This window comes from Aquarana catesbeiana, linkage group LG12, assembly GCF_042186555.1.
Source record: "Aquarana catesbeiana isolate 2022-GZ linkage group LG12, ASM4218655v1, whole genome shotgun sequence".
Lineage (NCBI taxonomy): Eukaryota > Metazoa > Chordata > Amphibia > Anura > Ranidae > Aquarana > Aquarana catesbeiana.
In genome coordinates this window covers 112,151,149-112,171,355 of record NC_133335.1, presented here as the reverse complement: position 1 = coordinate 112,171,355, position 20,207 = coordinate 112,151,149, and the positions used below count along the sequence as shown (strand labels likewise).

Genomic DNA, 20,207 nt, shown 5'->3' with positions numbered 1-20,207 from the left:
TGTATATCGGCAGTCTTCATTCCGGGGATAGAGAACTGGCAGGCGGACTATTTGAGTCGCCAGCAGTTACTTCCAGGGGAATGGTCTCTGCATCCCGACGTCTTTTGGGCCATATGCCAAAAATGGGGAGTTCCAGATGCAGATCTCTTTGCATCCCAAAGATAGACAGATTTGCGGCAAGGACGAAAATCCTCTTGCATGCGGGACGGATGCGTTGGTGACTCCGTGGCATCGGTTCTCACTGATTTATGCATTCCCGCCTATTCTGCTACTGCTGCGACTTCTTCGCAGGATCAGACCGGAAAGGAAGTCAGTACTTCTGGTGGCCCCCGCTTGGCCCAGAAGGACGTGGTATGCGGAAATAGTAAGAATGACGGTGGGTTCCCCGTGGACACTACCGGTATGCCCAGACCTGTTATCTCAAGGTCTAGTGTTCCATCCTGCCTTACAAACGCTAAGTTTGACGGTTTGGCTATTGAGACCCACGTTCTGAAGAGTCGTGGGCTTTCAGGTTCTGTGATGGCTTCCTTGCATTGATAAGGGTAGATAACTTCCAGAATGATTTATCATAGAGTCTGGAAAGCTTATGTAGCCTGGTGTGAATCCAGGGGTTGGCATCCCAGAAAATATGTGATAGGTAGGATTCTTGATTTTCTACAATTGGGTTTAGAGATTAAGCTGGCTTTGAGTACCATCAAGGGCCAGGTCTCGGCCTTATCAGTATTATTTCAACGGCTACTTGCTTCGCATTCTTTGGTCCGAAACTTTATACAGGGGGTGAAGCGTCTTAATCCTCCGGTTAGGACGCCCCTAAACCCCTGGGACTTGAACTTGGTCCTGGCTGTGTTACATAAACAGCCTTTTGAATCAATAAGTCAGATTCCTTTGGTCTTGTTGACAAGGAAGTTAATTTTTCTGGTAGCCATCTCTTCTGCTAGAAGAGTATCAGAATTAGCAGCCCTTTCCTGTAAGGAGCCTTATTTGATTGTACACAAGGATAGAGTGGTACTGCTTCCTCATCCTAGTTTTTTACCAAAGGTAGTTTCTGATTTTCATTTAAACCAAGACATTGTTCTACCTTTCTGTTTTCCAGATCCCTGTTCTCCGGAAGAGAGATCACTACATTCGTTGGATGTAGTAAGAGCAGTCAAGGCCTATCTCGAGGCAACTGCTCAGATTCGCAAAACGGATGTTTTGTTCGTGCTGCCGGAAGGTCCCAATAGAGTACAGGCAGCGTCAAAAGCTACCATTTCTAAATGGATTCGTCAGTTGATTATTCAGGCTTACGGTTTGAAACAGAAGATTCCTCTGTGCATTCTGGGGCAGTGCATCACCAGGCCTCTGTGGCTTAAATCTGTAAGGCCGCAACCTGGTCTTCAGTCCAGATTCTATCAGGTGGATGTGAGAAGGCATGAAGATATCGCCTTTGGGTGTAGTGTGCTGCAGGCAGCGGTACAGGGTCCTCAGGTCTGATTGCAACCTACTTGGTCGTGGTTCCCCCCCCCCTCAGATAGCATTGCTCTGGGACATCCCATCAGTAATTACTGAGGCTCTGTGTCCTATGATGTATGAGAAAGAAAATAGGATTTTTTAAGACAGCTTACCTGTAAAATCCTTTTCTTTCGATGGACATCACGGGACACAGAGGTCCCACCCCTCTTCTAATACACTATATTGCTTGGCTACAAAACTGAGGTATCCCTGCAAGGGGAGGGATTATATAGGGGGTTGAACTTTCTGATAGGGTGTGCCAGTGTCCAATCACCAATGATACCCTATATAACCCATCAGTAATTACTGAGGCTCTGTGTCCCGTGATGTCCATCGAAAGAAAAGGATTTTACAGGTAAGCGGTCTTAAAAATCCTATTTTTTGAGAAGTACCTATGCAAGCCATAGCATAGATGCAATTTAGTAAGTATAGGACTAGGCTGGAAAAAAAATGCATTTGAGAGCGGCAGATATGCAAGCTATGTAGGTAAATCTCCCATCAGATCAAAGAGCCCTCAGACATATAAAAGTGCAAGCAAGCATTCAGACAGTTCATGAGCAGTCGCCTAGCAGTGAGGCGATTTTGGCAGCTGCAGCTAATCAGCATATATCTAAAATTTGTCCTGATATGCAGGTAGTCAAGTTATGTCATATTGATCCTATGGACAGTCTTTTAAGAAGTACCCATGCAACCAGTGATCCAATAAATGTAGGACTAGGCTTACTGAAAGTGCATTTGAAAGAGCAGATGTACACATTTGCGGACTATGTAGGAAGGTCTCCTGTCAAAGGGCCATCAGGTATATGAAAAGTCGCCTAGCAATGATGCAATTTAGCACAGGGGCAGTCAAGCCATCTTTTGGTCAAACAATGTTGCTATAAAGATGTGGAATGCTACAGTACCTCCGTGTCACTTCAATGATCACATATCCTTCTGGTTTGCTCTGCTCTTACCCGGCTTCTGTGTCCACGATAGTGCAAGATGTCAAACAGTCTGTCAGCTCTTACTTGAGTGGGGCCCCTCCGCACTGTCCTCTGAATCCTATGAAACACCTTTGCCTCTGCTCAGCCGTCCATCAGCCTTCCTTCCTTCCGAAGGTCCGCACTGGGTGCATGGGGGGGGAGGGAGTGAGGGTAATCACGGGGCCAGGTCCTCCAGCGTCCCGCTGGTGCAACACTGTGCCTCCCGACCTACTAAGGGGCAAACTCCGAGCCGGTTAAGGGTCCTCATATGTGGCGTCCTTGCAGCCTCACACACTGCGGGTTAGCCGCGGCATTCCTGGGTCTCTCCTTGCCGGCACGGTCGGGCCCCTCCCTCAGCAGGAGGCTGTCACTCCCAGCCTCATCCTGCGAGTATAGTGTGGAGAGAATATCAAACGTGGGGTTTTCCAGCATGTTTCATAGGCCAAAAAGAAGGAAGATCAAGGAGATTAAGATTTCCGGAAGAACTTCGAGAATTTCGTCCCAGGATGGGAAGAGGAAGAAATGACATAAATAGACTAGAATGGAATCTATAGTAAACAAGATGTAAATTGGTGTTGATTCCAATATTCTCAGATAAGTCAGAGTTCTGGGACCCCGAATGTAAGTGAGAGACGTATTGGGTGGGGGAAATCCGGAATGATTGGTGCGGGACAGAAACCTCATATTAAGGTCTGTCAGCCACCAATCATCAAGAGGCAAGGAAACGCCCATGGAAGATCTTGGCCCCATTGGACCGTACTTTATCGGAGACATGGAGACCCCCCCAAGCAGTCCAAATTTAGAAGGACAGAGGCAAACATAAAGGGGGGAAGGGAAAGGAAAAAACATATAGATGACAGAAATAAAATTCCTTACATATAATGTTAGAGGGCTGAATTTCCCAGCCAAGAGACATACAATTTTAAAAGAACTGAAGCAGTACAGAGCTGAAGTGGTGTTTCTACAGGAAACCCACCTTTCTCAGGACACAAATATTAAATTATATTCCAAAGAATTTCCGACTTGGTACTATGGGGACTCACTAAGAGGGCCAAGGGGGTGGTTATTGGGTTCGCGAAAACAATAAGATTCATACTGGAAGACAGGATGACATATCCAGAAGGCCAATGCCTCTTTTTAAAGGGTAGACTAGGGGAAAGGACATTTACACTGGCAAATATATACTGCCCTAATAAGAACCCCATAAAATACCTGAATCAGGCCATGGGAAAGTTAATGGATTTTAAGAGGGGGGATGTGATAATGACTGGAGACTTGAATTTCTGTATGGACCCGACCTTGGATAGTACGTCCTGTGTACAGGGGACAAACAAGGTCCTGTTAAAAATGATTAAACAGAAAATGCGCCAATGCCAAATGATGGATGTGTGGAGGGCGCAACACCCGAAGATACGTGATTACAAGTTTTTCTCTCCTGTACACAGGACGTACTCGAGGTTGGATTACATAATGGTGGATCATAGGCTACTGGAGCAGGTAATGGAAACAAACATAGAAATATCTACTCTTTCCGACCATTCCCTTGTGTCAATGAAGATGAGGATTCCAGGAACTCAAAGACAGCCGTATACATGGTGACTGAACGAAGCCCTGGTGCAGGATGATAAAGTAGCTGAAGCAGTTAGTAAAGAAATAGTAAAATATTTCCTAGTTAATGATACAGGGAAAATTTCAGGTGCTACCTTGTGGGAGCAATATAAAGCCTATATTAGGGGTGTCCTTATCTCTATCGGCGTGGAGGAAAAAAAGAGAATTAAAAAAATGAATACTCAAATAGAAGAGATACACAGACTAGAACAAGGACACAAGCAACACAAAGGTCAGCATCAGGAGATATTCCACCAATTGGTCAACAAGAGAGACGAACTTAAGGGTATTATGGATCAGGAGTCAAAAAGGACATTTAACAGAATAGCTAAAGAAGGACATCAATGGGGAAATAAAGCGAGCAATGTTAAAAAAGAAAAGGGAAATCAATTATATAGAAAAAATTCAAAACAAGAATGGGGAAATGGTATATACAACTAATAAGATAGCGAAAGTGTTTAGGAGCAATTGTGCTCTCTATTCTGTGGCCCAGAAGGGACAACAGGAAATAGAGAAGGCGGAGAAGAATTCCTAAAAAACGCCTGACTGCCTCACCTCTCAGTAAGTGACGGGTCCATATTAGATAGACCCATAACAGAGGAGGAAATCCATAAAGCATTAAAAGATTCAGCCCCGGGTAAAAGCCCAGGACCAGATGGGTATACGACCTATTATTTCAAAAAATATAAAGAAATTCTTGTCCCAAAGCTGTGTCAGTATATGAATGGGTTGGCTGTAAATTATGAAATGGGAAGGGAGGCCTTGTCTGCGTCAGTAATGGTTATTTTAAAGGAGGGGTGGGATAGTACGCTTTGTTCAAATTATAGGCCAATAGCCTTATTGAACGCAGATACCAAACTTTATGCTAAAGTATTAGCGACTAGGTTGAAGGAGTGGATGGCTCCTCCTTCAGACTATTAAAACTAGTAGGTCCCCAGGTCTATTCCTGTCGATAGATGCTGAAAAAGCATTCGACAAGGTAGACTGGGGACTTATGATAAAAACGTTGGAAGTCTTGGGCCTGGGCCCAAGAATGATACAATGGATTGAAGTATTGTGCAACCATCCTTCTGCCTTTGTCAAGGTGAATTGTGGGTCGTCCCTCCCCTTTGTCATGGAAAATGGAACCATGCAGGGGTGCCCACTTTTGTTTGTGCTGACCTTGGAGCCCCTGCTTGCTTCAATTCGTAATAACCCAGATATTAAAGGGATTAAGATAGGGAAGGAAGAGCACAAGTTGGCAGCGTTTGCTGATGATGTGCTATTCTACATCTCAAACCCCAGGACTACAATGCCAAATTTATTGAAGACATTAAAATAGTATGGAGAAATTTCAAAATCAACATGAGCAAATCTGAGATCTTAAACATAAATATAAGTAGACAGGAAGAAGTGAGCTTGCAAAAAGAATTCCATTTCCCATGGAGGAAGGACTTAAAATACTTGAATTAAATTGACTACCTCTTTCTGTAAAATATATCTAATAAATTACATCCCCTTTTTAGACGAAATTAAGGAAATAAAAAAAATATCACCCTGACCCCTCTCTTGGATAGGGCGTATTAACACTGTAAAGATAGTACTGGTCCTGAAAATTCTTTGTAAGTTCCAAATGCTGCCTTTGTCCCTGCCGCAACTATATTTTAAAACTTTAAAAACTATAATATCAAAGTTCATATGGAAAAATAAAAAAACGAGAATTGCATTGGTTGTACTAAGTAAGGAGAAAAAACGGGGGCTTAGCCGTCCCAGACCTCAAAGTATTATGATGCTGTAGCACTTACACGGGTGGTGGAATGGACGAAAGAGGACAATGAAAAAAGGTGGGTAAACTTAGAAAATGAAATGAGTAGTACACAATTAAGAAGCATAATATGGAACCCTCCACAATACAGGGCACTGGTAGCAAATACGCATGCAATGACACGAAACGCACTAAAAATTTGGGATATGACTTACAAGCAAAACAAATGGGCATACAACTCACCTTTGATTTATTTTAAAGGAAAATGATTATTTTGCACCCGGGAAAAGGTCAATTGTGGGGAATTAGATAAAAAAAAGACAATGCACAGTTGAAAGACATATTTAAGATGGGCAAAATTAGCACTTATCAAGATTTAAGACTTGACACGGAATTAATGGTGATCGATAGATGGCGGCACTTCCCAGTTAAGGCATTTCGTTGAGAAATTGCCCCACCCAATAAGATCTGGGGAAGATCTTAGGCCGCTGGAACGGCTGTGCATGAGGGAAAAATCCAGAAATAATATATCACGGATATATCAAATATTACTAGCTGGGGAGGATCTGGAGGTTCTGCCATATATCAAAAAATGGGAAAATTAACTGGGGTCACGAAGAAATAAATACACTATTGAAAAGATGTTGAAATTAACCCATAGTTCTGCTGGAGATACAAAGATGGCTGAGATGAATTATAAGTGTTTGACAAGGTGGTATGCGTCCCCAGACAAAACGAGCACATACCAACCAGGAAAATCCTCGGAGTGCTGGAGAAGGGTATAAGGCAGCAGGAACAATGGCCCACTTGTGGTGGGATTGCCCTATAATAAAAAAAAAAACACTGGAAAGAGTTTCTACAATTAACAAAGGAAATCACCAATAAAGTAATACCGGAAGACCCATGGACATGTTTGTTCCACGGGGTGGATGGTCCCATTAAACAATACAAAGCATCTATAATTCCCTCTCTGATTAACGTTACGTAAAGTCTTATACCCAAAAAGTGACAGGAAGCAGGCAGCCCCAAAGTCCGGGACTGGATATTTGGTATAGATGAAACTTATAATTTGGAGAGTTTAAGTTATAGTGGAGAAGAAGATGACAGGGTAGAACGTAAGGAAAATGAGAATGTGGAGATATGTTGAGGTAATAAGCCAATAAAAAGAAGTGAGTAATGGTCGAAATGGGGGAAAAACAAAAGTCAGCTTGATTGTTCCCTAGGTACGAGGTAGGGTGGGGGGGTGTAAATATGAAAAATGTTATGTACAATCTAAGATATTAGTAAATAGGTGTTTTGCATAATTGTATTATGACTTTTTTTAATAAAATAAAGGATTAAAAAAAAAAAATGCCAACAAGGCACAGAAGAGTAAACATCCAGTGCACCATGGGGTGCCGTAGTTAGGAGTAGTGGAGTGCAATAGGGCCTGAGTAAGCCAACATGCCAGTGACGCAGATCAAAGGCACAGCAGGAAGTGGGTTAACCAAAAAGCCATGGTCTGCTATGTACAGTGAGGGAAAAAAGTTTTTGATCCCCTGCTGATTTTGTACGTTTGCCCACTGAAAGAAATGATCAGTCTATAATTTTAATGGTAGGTTTATTCTAACAGTGAGAGACAGAATAACAAAAATATCCAGAATAATGTATTTCAAAAAAATTTATAAATTGATTTGCATTTTAATGATTGAAATATGTATTTGATCCCCTATAAATCGGCAAGATTTCTAGCTCCCAGGTGTCTTCTACAGGTAATGAGCTGAGATTAGAAGCACACTCTAAAGCTGGATACACACTATACAATTTCTTTCTTTTAGATTTACCAAAACCATATAATATGAGGTCAAACCTAAACATTTTCAGTTTGTATGCAATCAGGCAGGCCCTTGCATTACATAGTTGAAGGTAAATCTAAAGGAAATCGAACAACAAAATTTGTATAGTGTGTATCCAGCTTTAAAGATGCCTAATCTTAGCTGAAAAAAAAAAAAATCTTAAAAAAAAAAAAAGAACCCTGTCCACAGAAACAATCAGATTCCAATCTCTCCACCATGGCCAAGACCAAAGAGCTGTCCAAGGATGTCAGGGACAAGATTGTAGACCTACACAAGGCTGGAATGGGCTACAAGACCGTCGCCAAGCAGCATGGTGAGAGGGTGACAACAGTTGGTGTGATTATTCACAAATGGAAGAAACAAAATGACTGTCAAGCTCCGTCAGTCTGGGGCTCCATACAAGATCTCAGCTCGTGGAGTTTCAGTGATCATGTGAACGGTGAGGAATCAGCCCAGAACCACACTGGAGAATCTTGTCAATCATCTCAAGGCACCTGGTACCATAGTCACCAAGAAAACAATTGGTAACCTACTACGTCATGAAGAACCGAAATCCTGCAGCGCCCGTAAGGTCCCCCTGTTTAAGAAAGCACATGTACAGGCCCATCTGAAACTTGCTAATGAACATCTGAATGATTCAGAGGAGGCGGCACAGTGGTATAGTGGATAGCACTTTCGCCTAGCAGTAAGAAGGGTCACTGGTTCGAATCCCAACCACGACACTACCTGCTTGGAGTTTGCATGTTCTCCCTGTGCCTGCGTGGGTTTCCTCCGGGTACTCCGGTTTCCTCCCACACTCCAAAGACATGCTGGTAGGTTAATTGGATTCTGTCTAAATTGTCCCTAGTATGTATGAATGTGAGTTAGGGACCTTAGATTGTAAGCTCCTTGAGGGTAGGGATTGATGTGAATGTACAATGTATATGTAAAGCGCTGCGTAAATTGACAGCGCTATATAAGTACCTGAAATAAATAATAAAATAAATAAATGGGTGAAAGTGTCAGATGAGACCAAAATTGAGCTCTTTGTCATCAAATCACCATGTTTGGAGGAGGAGGAATGCTGCCTAGAACACCCCCACAGTCAAATATGGAGGTGGAAACCTTATTCTTTGGGGGGGTGTTTCTGCTAAGGGGACAGGACAACTTCACCAATGGGGCGATGAATGGGGCCATGTACTGTCAAATCTTGGGTGAGAACCTCCTTCCCTCAGCCGGGGCATTGAGAATGGGTCATGGATGGGTATTCCAGCATGAAAATGACCCAAAACACACGGCCAAGGCAACAAAGGAGTGGCTCAAGAAGAAGCACATGAAGGTCCTGGAGTGGCCTAGCCAGTCTCCAGGCCTTCTGTACCATAGAAAATATGTGGAGGGAGCTGAAGGTTCGAGTTGCCAAACGTCAGCCTCGAAACCTTAATGACTTGAGGAGGATCTGCAAAAAAGAGTGGGACAAAATACCTCCTGAGACGTGTGCAAACCTGGTGGCCAACTACAAGAAACGTCTGACCTCCGTGGGGTCACTCATTAAAATGCAAATCAATTTATAACATTTTTGAAATGCGTTTTCTGGATTTTTTTTTGTTCTGTTTCTCGTTAAAATAAACCTACTGTTAAAATTAGACTGATCATTTATTTGTCAGTGGGCAAACATACAAAATCAGCAGGGATCACATACTTTTTTTCTCACTGTATGCTACCGGTTCTGCCTGTTATTTAAAGGTGAAACGTGTAAAGGATACCGAAGTGTGTTCAGTTCACTTTATTCAACCAGTCAGAGGCATCTTCCGGTGAGGTCTTAAAAGGACAGTGCAGCGCTGGACCAATTGCAAAGTGAATAAATATGTGTTTAAATATGTTATAAATTATATATAAAATATATGACTAGGAAATTAACCTACCTTAATAAAAAACAGCCAGTGATGATGGCTAGTGAGAAACCATACAATACAAAATGTGCAAGTGATAAACAACAAATAACGTGAAAGCATAAATATTTAAAACAAAGTTCATAAATGTGATGTAGGTGAGAAATCAAGTCCAAAGGTTAATCAATGCAGAGTTCGGTGTCGAATAATCCACCGCCAGTGCAGCCTGACACCAGGTGATAAGTAATGGAGGCTTACCAGAGAGCCTGCGACTGCCCTTACTCAGGGGGGTGAAAACAGGCTTAGTAGTGGAAGATGAACTCCTGGGGATGTCCCACGATAAACTCCATAGGATGTCTTGCCAGCCTCCTTCTCGGGCAACTGATCAACAGTGGCAGGGGCGCCAGTACGGAAGGAATACACCCATGCGCGCTTCCAATATTTCTTCCCAGAGAGATCAGGCGAAGATAAATCACAGTTCCCAAAAAAAGAAAGGGGGACTCCAATAGTGCAGATAAACTATGACTGTTTCATTTATTAAGTAAAAAAAAAAAACTGATAAAAAGGAACAGCAAAGGAACTCCTTTGCCGTTTAAAATGGAATCGCCCATGCGCAATGCGTGCTAGCGTTGTGACCCTGATCGCCTGATCTCTCTGGGAAGAAATATTGGAAACACCCCTGGGAGTATTCCTTCCGTACTGGCGCCCCTGCCACTGTTGATCAGTTGCCCGAGAAGGAGGCTGGCAAGACATCCTATGGCGTTTATCGTGGGACATCCCCAGGAGTTCATCTTCCACTACTAAGCCTGTTTTGACCCCCTGAGTAAGGGCGGTCACAGGCTGTCTGGTAAGACTCCATTACTTATCACCTGGTGCCGGGCTGCACTGGCGGTGGATTATTCGACTCTGAACTCGGCATTGATTAACCTTTGGACTTGATTTCTCACCTACATCACATTTATGAACTTTGTTTTAAATATTTATGCTTTCACGTTTTGTTGATCACTTGTACATTTTGTATTGTATGGTTTCTCACTAGCCATCATCACTGGCTGTTTTTTATTACTGTAGGTTAATTTCCTAGTTATATATTTTATATATAATTTATAACATATTTAAGCACATTTATTCACTTTGCAATTGGTCCAGCGCTGCACTGTCCTTTTAAGTCTTTTTCTATGTGCCCTCGTATTGGGGTTATAGTGCTTAGCTGCAGGACCTCCTGTACGTTTTTTTCATATCACTATTTGCCTTTTCATTTAGCACCTAGCGCAATTCTTCTTCTTTTTTCTTATCTTCCGGTGAGGTGAAGCACTGCACTTTTCCATTTGCCACCACTCTTAATTTTGCAGAATTCAGTATACTGTAGACCAGGTTTTTCTCAGAGATGTCATTTAACCGCAGAATGCAGCTCTTTGCTTTTGGATGGCCGCAGAGAAATCCGGGAAGATAGATGTGCGGTTTCCATTGCAGGACAAATCCTTTAGGCTACGAGCTGGCTTCCTTCTCGTGGAAATGCAACAGCTTAATCAGCATGGGTCATGGTGGCGTGCCCAAAGGCAAAGGGTGCAGGGGTACACGGTGAGCCCTCTTGATGGCAAACAGGAAGGAAAGCATACTGGTTCCGTATAGAGCAGAAGATTGTTCCACCAAGGATGAAAGATTGTTCCGCAAAGATTGTTTCTCCGAAGACAGGCTTCTAGGTCACTCAATTTAGAGGAATGGTCTGCTAAGTGTTGGTTCTGCACAAACATCAGCTTGCATAGGGTTACGTGTGCCCTCTACATCACTAATCCTTTGCTTTGCGGCTGACACTCTGGTATGTATCTTTTGCATATCATGACGCAGAATGGATAGGTCCACTTTACCTGAATTAATCTGGGCTGGTAAAGCAGATTGGCAAGACTGTTTAGCCTCCATTACATGTTTCATAGTCAATTCATTCTCTGGAGGTGTGGATTCAGAGGACATAGCCATGGTGCAAGAAGATTCTGTACCTGAGCCCTCTGTGACATGGCTGTTGTCCTCCCCCACTCCCTCTCTTCACTGTCAGGGCTCAGAGAGGCAGCAGCTGCTGGTGAGATGGGTGACCGAGGAGCTAGTGAAGACCCAGCGGAGGAGTGGGGGGGGGGAGAAGAGCTCCATGATAGTATTAGGGGGCTTAGTTTTGTTGCTTGGGGCAGCAGGGGATGATTTCTTGGGACCCCTGACCCAGAAGTACACATCGTCCCCTTCTTGAGTCTGTCACGCTGGGGCAGTACACTGTGAGCTGCCGGGCCACCGCAGCCATCTTAGGAGCTCCGGGGGGGGGCTCAGGGAGAGCCAATCCCCTGTGGATTTTGGGGCAGATCTCCCATCTTTGACCATCCCGGCGGACACAGATTGGTTGCGGGGACCAGAGGAGACAGATGTGCCGACAGGATGAAGGCAAAATGACGGCGATCCTGACAGAGCTTGCTATGGAGCTACTAGCATGCACGCGGCTGGACACGCCCCTGCCAAATTAAATTTTTTATCATTTTTTCACACAAAAATAGAGCTTTCTTTTGGTTTTTAATTTTTTTGTGAAAAAAATGGAAAAGAAAAACTCAATATTGAAAAAAAAAAACACTTTTCTTTTTCTGTTACATAATGTTACAAATAATCTTTCTTCATAAATGTAAGCCGAAATGTATACTGCTACATTTCTTTGGTGAAAATAACCCAAATTGGTGTAATATAAATTTTATTATTCAAGTTTTACATAGCGCCAACAGTTTGCTCAGCTCTTTACAACATGGCACAAACAGTACAGTTATAATACAATTCAATACAGCAGGGATCAAAGGGCCCTGCTCGTTAGAGCACATATATTTATATTTATATATATATAATATTTATTAGAGCTGCACGATTCTGGCCAAAATGAGAATCACAATTTTTTTTGCTTAGAATAAAAAGATCACGATTCTCACAGCGTAAAATCTTTCACATTATACAAAAGAAATTGGGCTAACTTTACTGGTTATTTTAATTTTTTTTAATTCATTAAAGTGTCATTTGTTTCCCAAAAAATTGCATTTGAACGACTGCTGCGCAAATACAGTGTGACATAAAATATTGCAACAACCACCATTTTAGTCTCTAGGGTCTAATATATATATATATGTTTGGAGGTTCTAAGTAATTTAACAATGAATCGTGCAGCTCTAATATTAATATAAATAAATATATATATATATATATGTGCGAATTGGTCAATCCTGTACTGACTGCCCATTTCATTTCTTGAGGCCCGAAAATGCCAAGACAGTACAAATATCCCCCAAATGACTTTTTTACATGGTAGACAGTCCAAGGTATTTAGTAAGAGGCATTGGGAGTTTTTTGAATTGGTTATTTGTGGGCACAATTTTTTGGAAATTAAAATTAAAGGATTTTTTTTTTTTTACTGTCTCCAGTGCAGTACAGTGTCATCGTATAACTGGTGTGATGGTGATCAGGGACACTGACTGGTGACAGTATGTAAAAAAAAAAATAAAAAATTTTTTGCATACAGTGATCAGAGCAATACAGTTTTACCATAGTAACACTGTACTACTCTGGAGAGTAGATCGGGATTTTTTGTTTTACACACGATTGCTCATCACCGTCAATTACCACCACTTGGATCTTTGATGCACTGGGAGGGGAGGAAGTTACATCCGTACCTGCTTTCCCTTTGATATGAAAGAAACCGGAAGTGATGAGGATTTTGCCACTTCTGGTTTTGGTTGTTTGTTTACCAGGTTGTACAGCATCTGCTCAAACCGATCTCTGTTTGATCATATGCTTTGGAGGCCAGTGGAGAGATATGGGGTCTTATAGACCCCAGAGCTCTCCATAAAGACGACCCATGCTATCACAAGTTTGGCCCTTGAGATAGCAATAAAGTTGATTTAAAAAATTAAAGAGACCGCGTAAAAAAGTTTTAAACAAATAATAAAATAAAAATTAAGAATAAAAAATTTTAAAGCACCCTTGTCCCTTGTGCCCATATGCAGACATGTAAGCGATGATCGTACCACGCATGTAAGGTATCGCCGCAAATGTCAGAGCAAGAGCAATCATTCTACCACTAGGCCTCTTGTGTAACTCTAAAACTGTTAACCTGTAAAGGCTTTTAAGGTGTTGCCTATGGAGAAAAACTTGGACATTCTATTTGTGTGCGCTAAAATTTATTAAAGTGTGGGCGTGTTTTTTTTTTCTGAAAATTTGTGTTTTCAAAATGGCTACGCAAATATTGTGCATATATTACAACCACCATTTTAATCTCCAGGGTCTCTGCTTTCAAAAAATATATAATATTTAGGGGTTCCAAGTAGTTTTCTCGCAAAAAAAAATTCTGATTTTTACATGTATGAGAGTGTCAAAATTGGCCTAGTGGTAAGGTGGTTAATAAAATAAACACCCAAACAAAAGATTCAGATGTATGAAAACAATGATTGCACACACAACAGAGTAAGTGCAAATATCAGGCCATCATGATTAATGCTAAATTAATTAGCTGTAAAGGCTTTTTTTTTATTCATTTATTTTTTATAAATTCCACAAGATGTAAATAGTTTTAAAAATGTCAGACAATTTTGGATAATGTAATTTTTTGCCATTTCAAGGGTGCACACACAAAACCGCAAAAAAACAAAAAATTTGCAAGGATATGTTTACAAGCCAAAAGAGATGTGTTTGTTAGCATTTATTTGGGTTTACATTTGTTTTAAGAGTGTGATTGTGTAGCCTCTAACAAAGTTCCAGAATACTATGTGGTCATGATATTCTGTACATTTGGCTGTGATTGTTTCCTTTGTGAATGGGAGCTCTAAAACGCTTTTATTTCTAGATTAAATATCATGAAGAGTTTGAGAAGAGCCGGATGGGTAGTCTTTCCATTGATGCAGGAGATGAACGTAGAGGTTCTGAAGATGGTGGCAATTATCGCCGAACTCCCTCAGAGAGCATGCCCCCCCATCAACCCCCAGCCAGTAGCTCAGGTAATGGAGCAAAACAAAGACATTTGTGCTTTTGTAGAGCATCCAGTCAAATTTAGACATTTAAAGACCTTTATTATATATATTTTTGTATATATTTTTTCAAAGTGACCATGACCATGGAGATTAAAGTATTTACTTGTCTTTATCATTCATTAACTACTTGCCAACTGCGCTATAGCCGAATGACTGCTACAATGCGGACGTCTAGTTCTGGGACACCTTCATAGGATGGCACCTGTGATCGCTCCTGGGCGCAGGCAGCATGCCCTGTGATCGCAGTGTCCGCTGGACACTGCTGATCACAGATTGAGGGAAAGAGCCAATCAGTGGCTCTTTACCATGTGATCAGATGTGTCCAATCCACAGCTGATCACAGAGGTAAACAGATGCCGGTTATCGGCACTCCTTTCCTCATGCTGAGCATGGGGATGGGAGAAGAGAGACGATAACCGGTATCACTAAAAGGCACATGTACACTGATAAGCGAGGCACTGATTAAGCAGTGTCCTGATTATCAGTGCAGTCCTACCAGTGCCGCATCAGTGTCACCCATCAGTGCCACCTATTAGTCCCCATCAGTGCAGCCTTATCAGTGAAAGAAAAATTACCGCTTTGCAAAATTTTATAACAAACTATGAAAAGTCTTGTTTTTCAAAATTTTCGGTCTTTTTTTGTTTAGCAAAAAATAAAAAAAGAGTGGCCATTAAATACAACCAAGAGAAAGCTCTATTTGTGTGAAAAAAATGATAAAAATGCTTGGGTACAGTGTTGCATGACCGCGCAATTGTCAATCAAAGTGTGACAGCGCTGAAAGCTGACCTGGGCAGGAAGAGGGTGAAAGTGCCCAGTGGGCAAGTGGTTAAGGGACACGGAGTGTATTTATTTTAAAATATATACTGAAGGATTTGTACACTGGCAAACAAAAAACCTGTTGGCCAGCCAGGTGTAAGCCCTTCCCACTCTCACAATGCCTCGATTTTTTTGGCTGAGGTCCTAGGAGGATGGAGGTCTTATTTATATATTGATCAAGATTTTTTTTTTTTTTCTTTAACCAAGACACTACATGCTACTGAGCTGGGCTTTCTATGTTACTATCCAAATCAGCTTATCCTTGGCAACCCCTTGGAGTCTGTATCTGGCCTCTGCTGGACTGAACATTGCGGGCCTGCCTGGAATGTGACCATCCACATTAGACTCTGCCAATGGTACTTTACAGATTTCTCCTTTACTGCCACAGAGTGCTGTCCAAGACCAGAGATGTGGCAGACTTAAGCGCTCTCGCTCATTCACTTCTTGCTCTGTTACTGCCAATTTCTTTCCTTCAGCATGGGATATTGTCTTCCTGCTATTGCCCCTATCACCCTCAGATATTAACCTCTTCTGCATAAGCAGTTGGTTGTGAGTAAACCAAAATTTTTACTTGGTGTGTTATTTTTTTTTTTTTGTATTTGTTGCCACAGGGGTTAATCCTGAGCATTGTGTAAAAAGGCTGTTTGATCCTGTTGTCTTTGATCTGATCCTCCCCTTCTTCCACAATCCCCAATCCATCTCCTGATAGAACACAGCCTTGGGGGCACGTGATCGGCACAGGGCAAATCAGCACTGTCCAGAGGGTCAGGAGTCATGCAGCCTCCTCGGACAGTCAGAGGAGAATGAAAACTCCTCCTACAAGCTTTAACCAGTGTTCGGCCGGACACTGATAGAAATCACAAGACTGCTGATTAAAAAAAGGTATTTAGCAGTTTAAATTGACTAAAATAATTGCATTTTCATGTTCTGTGTATTGTGGGAGACCAATTATAATGAATGCAGGGTCCTGGCCCTCACCCTATAGTTATCATTCTACAAGCCCTGAAAAAGGGGGCGTGTTGAGCTCTTGGAATGCGCTGGCTGTTGCAATTTAAATCTTTTAATGGACTGTACAATCTTTTAATGGACTTTTCATGTGGCACTTCCATCAATTCAATACTTTAATAATGGTTCTAGGGCTGCCTGTCGTGTCCCTCTTAAAAGACCTGACAGACATACTTGATTGTTGTCCCATGCTTGAGCCAACTCCGAGTCAGATTATGGTTTTAACGCCCTCTCAAATGGCATATCTAGGGGCCAAAATGCTCTGCCATCTCTGCTTGAAGGTTCAAACCACTTTCCAAAGTGGAAGACTCTCTTGTTCTGCTGGGTCATGTATTGTCTTGTATCTTTGCAGTTTTTGATGCTTGGGGTTTCCCTTGTATCTCCACTCCCCATGCAGTTTTAGATCAAGCATCTATGTTTTGCTCACTTTATGGCATTTTTGCACACCCTTGTGCATTTTTTCCTGAGTTGAAAGCGTTCCGTGAACTTAGGATCTTTAATTCTAATACCCTGGTAAAAATGATCCCACTCGCTCCCACACTCCATTCCTCAATGAATTTTTTTTCCTTACGTTACAAAAGTACTCCTTTGTTAATTCTCTTTACCCGATATTGCTTTCACTGTGCCAACTGCTTTGGAACGTGGGAGTGCTTTTAGGGCTTGTTCACACCATACGGGCATGAAAACTGATGGGAAAATCACACACAGCCATGACTTTACGTCAGTTTTCATGCATATTTCAGTGAGTTTTTATGCACATTGACATCAGTTTTCATGCATGTCAGTTATGTGCCTTGTTCACACTACAGTGCTGATGTCACGTGTTTTTTCGTGCAGATAACTGCATACATGTTGCAAATTCCTGCACAAAAAAAAATCTGCACACGATACCAGTGTCATGGCGTGAACAGAGCATGTAGAGAACAATTTGTTTTTTCTGTGCTCTTGCAGAACACATGCAGAAAAACTGACATCTCTGCACATGGTGTGAACGAGGCCTTAAAGTGGAGTTCCACCCAAAAAAAAAAAAAAATTCATCTATGTGCATAAAAAAAAAAAAAAAACATTTAGAGAATTTTTTTTTTTTTTTTTACTCGCCTCTTAATGCCTGTTGCTAGGGAGTCCCTCGTAATCTGCCCCTCCAGCGCCTGGGCTCCTGACGTCACTTCCCTCTGCGCAGGAAGGGAGATCAGCTCTCCCCCCTCCCTCTCGTCAATCTGGGACACATTGCAGGTCCCAGATGATTGCGCGACCAGTCATGGCTCGCGCATGCGCAGAGGGTACCCGGCTGTGAAGTCACAGCCGGGTGCCCATGGTTACAATGCCGGCGCCGCTGAGCGGAGGGGGAGACAAGCGGGGCTTCGATCCCCCGCATCGCTGGACCCTGGGACAGGTAAGTGTACGATTATTAAAAGTCAGCAGCTGCAGTATTTGTAGCTGCTGACTTTTTTTTTTTTAAGCGGCACTCCGCTTTAAACTGACATGGGAAACAAGGTCCTGAAAGCGCTATTGGCAAAGTCTAGTGCCTGTAGGTCACATTCCAGACAGGCTTCACAATTTTCTCTCCACTGGGGTCTGGGTACAGCCACTGAGGCAGCACCAAGTATTAGCTGAACTGGATAGCTGCTGTGTATTGACCAGCTCAAGAAAAAACCTTGTAAAGTAAGATAAAAGTATCTGCAGAGAACTGAGTATGTTGATTTTTTTTTTTTTTAATTAAAAAAATTCTCAAAATAGAGCTAGAATGTTCACCTATTCAATGCCACAACATAACCCACATGACTCATTTACTTTGTCCTTCAATGGACAAAGAAATTTATATTTTTGGCCTTGGATTTAGGGAAGTGATAACCAAAGACAGATGTTAATGAATACTGCTCCTATTTGTCTTTTTCGTATGTTTGTGCAGCATATCAACATCAGCGACAGCAGCAACAGCAGCCGCCTAAATATGGTTACCAGGAGCCAGTGACTCCTGTCACTACCCAGCACTCAGCCCCTGCAGGAGGAGTAAGTACTATTTCCTAAAGAGCGTTTGAAGTCTGCCAGCTGGCTATTTGAAATTGATACATTTGCCATGTGAGTTTCCTTATTATTTATTATGTCTTAGCACAGGCGTGCTCAATCTGTGGCCCTCCAGCTATTGGGGAACTTCAAGTCCCAAGGCTGACATTTACAAGTATGACTCCTGAAGACACAGGCATGGTGGGACTTGTAGTTTCACAACAGCTGGAGGGCCACAGGTTGAGCACCCATGCCTTAGCACTTTATTTAATTCACTAGTGGGCTTATATCAAGTGGGCTTATGCAGGAGTAGGATGCAATATAAAGCAACCAATGGAGCTGACAATACCTAGTGGCTAAACCCCATCTCTGCTAGACAGCTCCATTTTATCCTGATATTTATAGAGCTAGAACAGAGTGTATTTCTCGGATTTGTGGAGGGGGTTGGGATATTTTATCTTGTTGATTTTCAGTCAAAAGCTGACTGAAGGACAAGCTGGATATCCTAGATCCTTGTGGTCATTCAAGTTCAGACATTGACTGAATATAGATCTTTGACATAAATAGGAGTCCAATATTATATCCCTGCTTAAAACTCAGCAGTGGCAACTACTGAGTTGTGCATGCACTGTAGGATTACATATGACTGATGATCCTCACTTGCTTGTCACAGTATTTCTCCTAAGGTGCAGAGCCTTGTGACTCATTTTCCTGAAGGTTGGCTGCATATTCCCCAGGGAAATGTCTACTTGGGGTCACTATGTTGACTTGGCGTGTAGGAATGAGCAAATCTGCCGGGGTTCAGTTCGTATGAGGTTCAGTGACTCTAGACTTCAATGGGGTTTCATGAAAAGTTCAGGTTTCACAAACTTTCTATGGGAGAACAATTTGTTACTAAATTTATGTCAAACAAGCAGTTGTCACAAAAGGGTATTGGTGAGCTGGAGCTGCTCCTACAGGCAGGAACCCCTCCTTTATATTTGTTACGTGTCCCTATTCACACAGCATAACAAAAAATATTAAATTGCAGCATACTTTTTTAGATGCTCTGTTCTGGACCTTCCAGCAAGGAAAAATCTTTGCTTAGTTTATGATGGGGCTGGGCAGTGGTGTTTGCCATAATGAATCATGTTTCTATTGTGCAGTCAAATCTTCATTATTGATTCTACCTAGATTTCAACACGATCTTTCCTAACAAAGCGTTAAAGGTGTACTTGCAGGGCTTTTTCCATTGTATGTTTATGAGGTCAGGTTTGAGATAGAATCACTCTAACATTGGCCAAAGCAGAGAAAAGTTAAGCCTGAAAAAGAAAACTGTTAAGCTGTAATATGACACGTTTGCTTTTAGGTTTAACTCTGCTTTAAAGCTGCATGTAGTCACACGGAACAATTACGATTTTTATGGACCGTCTCAGCGACTGCATACATTGGCAGCACACATTTTGGCTGTGGAATGTGTTTTTTTTTTTTCCTTTAAAATTAGCTTGCCTTGAAATACAGCTACAGCTTGATTTTAATTTTAAAGGGCTACATTTAAAAGTAAATTAAACTGGGGAAAAAAACAGTGTGAAATTACAACCAGCTCAATTTTCAGGCATGCAGCATTGGTGGCTAGAAAAGGGAGGGAAGCAAGCATGGTGCCCCCCTCTCTCTGTTCCAAACCAGTCCTAATGCCTTTTAAAATTGGACGGGTACCTTACCACCTGGCTAAGCTTCCCTCCCTTTCAAATTAATATTGTTACAATGTTTAGTCACATGGGCCTTTTCCCCACCTCCACTGCTCTGAGGAGGTGGGATTAATAGTGTAGGGACTAATAGTGCAATCTGGAAGC

The 20,207-nt window shown here is 42.1% G+C and overlaps 1 protein-coding gene across 1 annotated transcript in view; it reads left to right on the top strand.

The window, feature by feature from the left end:
* LASP1 (LIM and SH3 protein 1) overlaps positions 1-20,207 on the top strand; it is a 389,778-nt gene that overhangs the window by 324,666 nt on the left and 44,905 nt on the right. The window contains exons 5-6 of the mRNA XM_073608284.1: positions 14,367-14,517; positions 18,281-18,381. Of these exons, the coding sequence (XP_073464385.1) occupies positions 14,367-14,517; positions 18,281-18,381 (252 nt within the window). The remainder of the gene's footprint in view (positions 1-14,366; positions 14,518-18,280; positions 18,382-20,207) is intronic.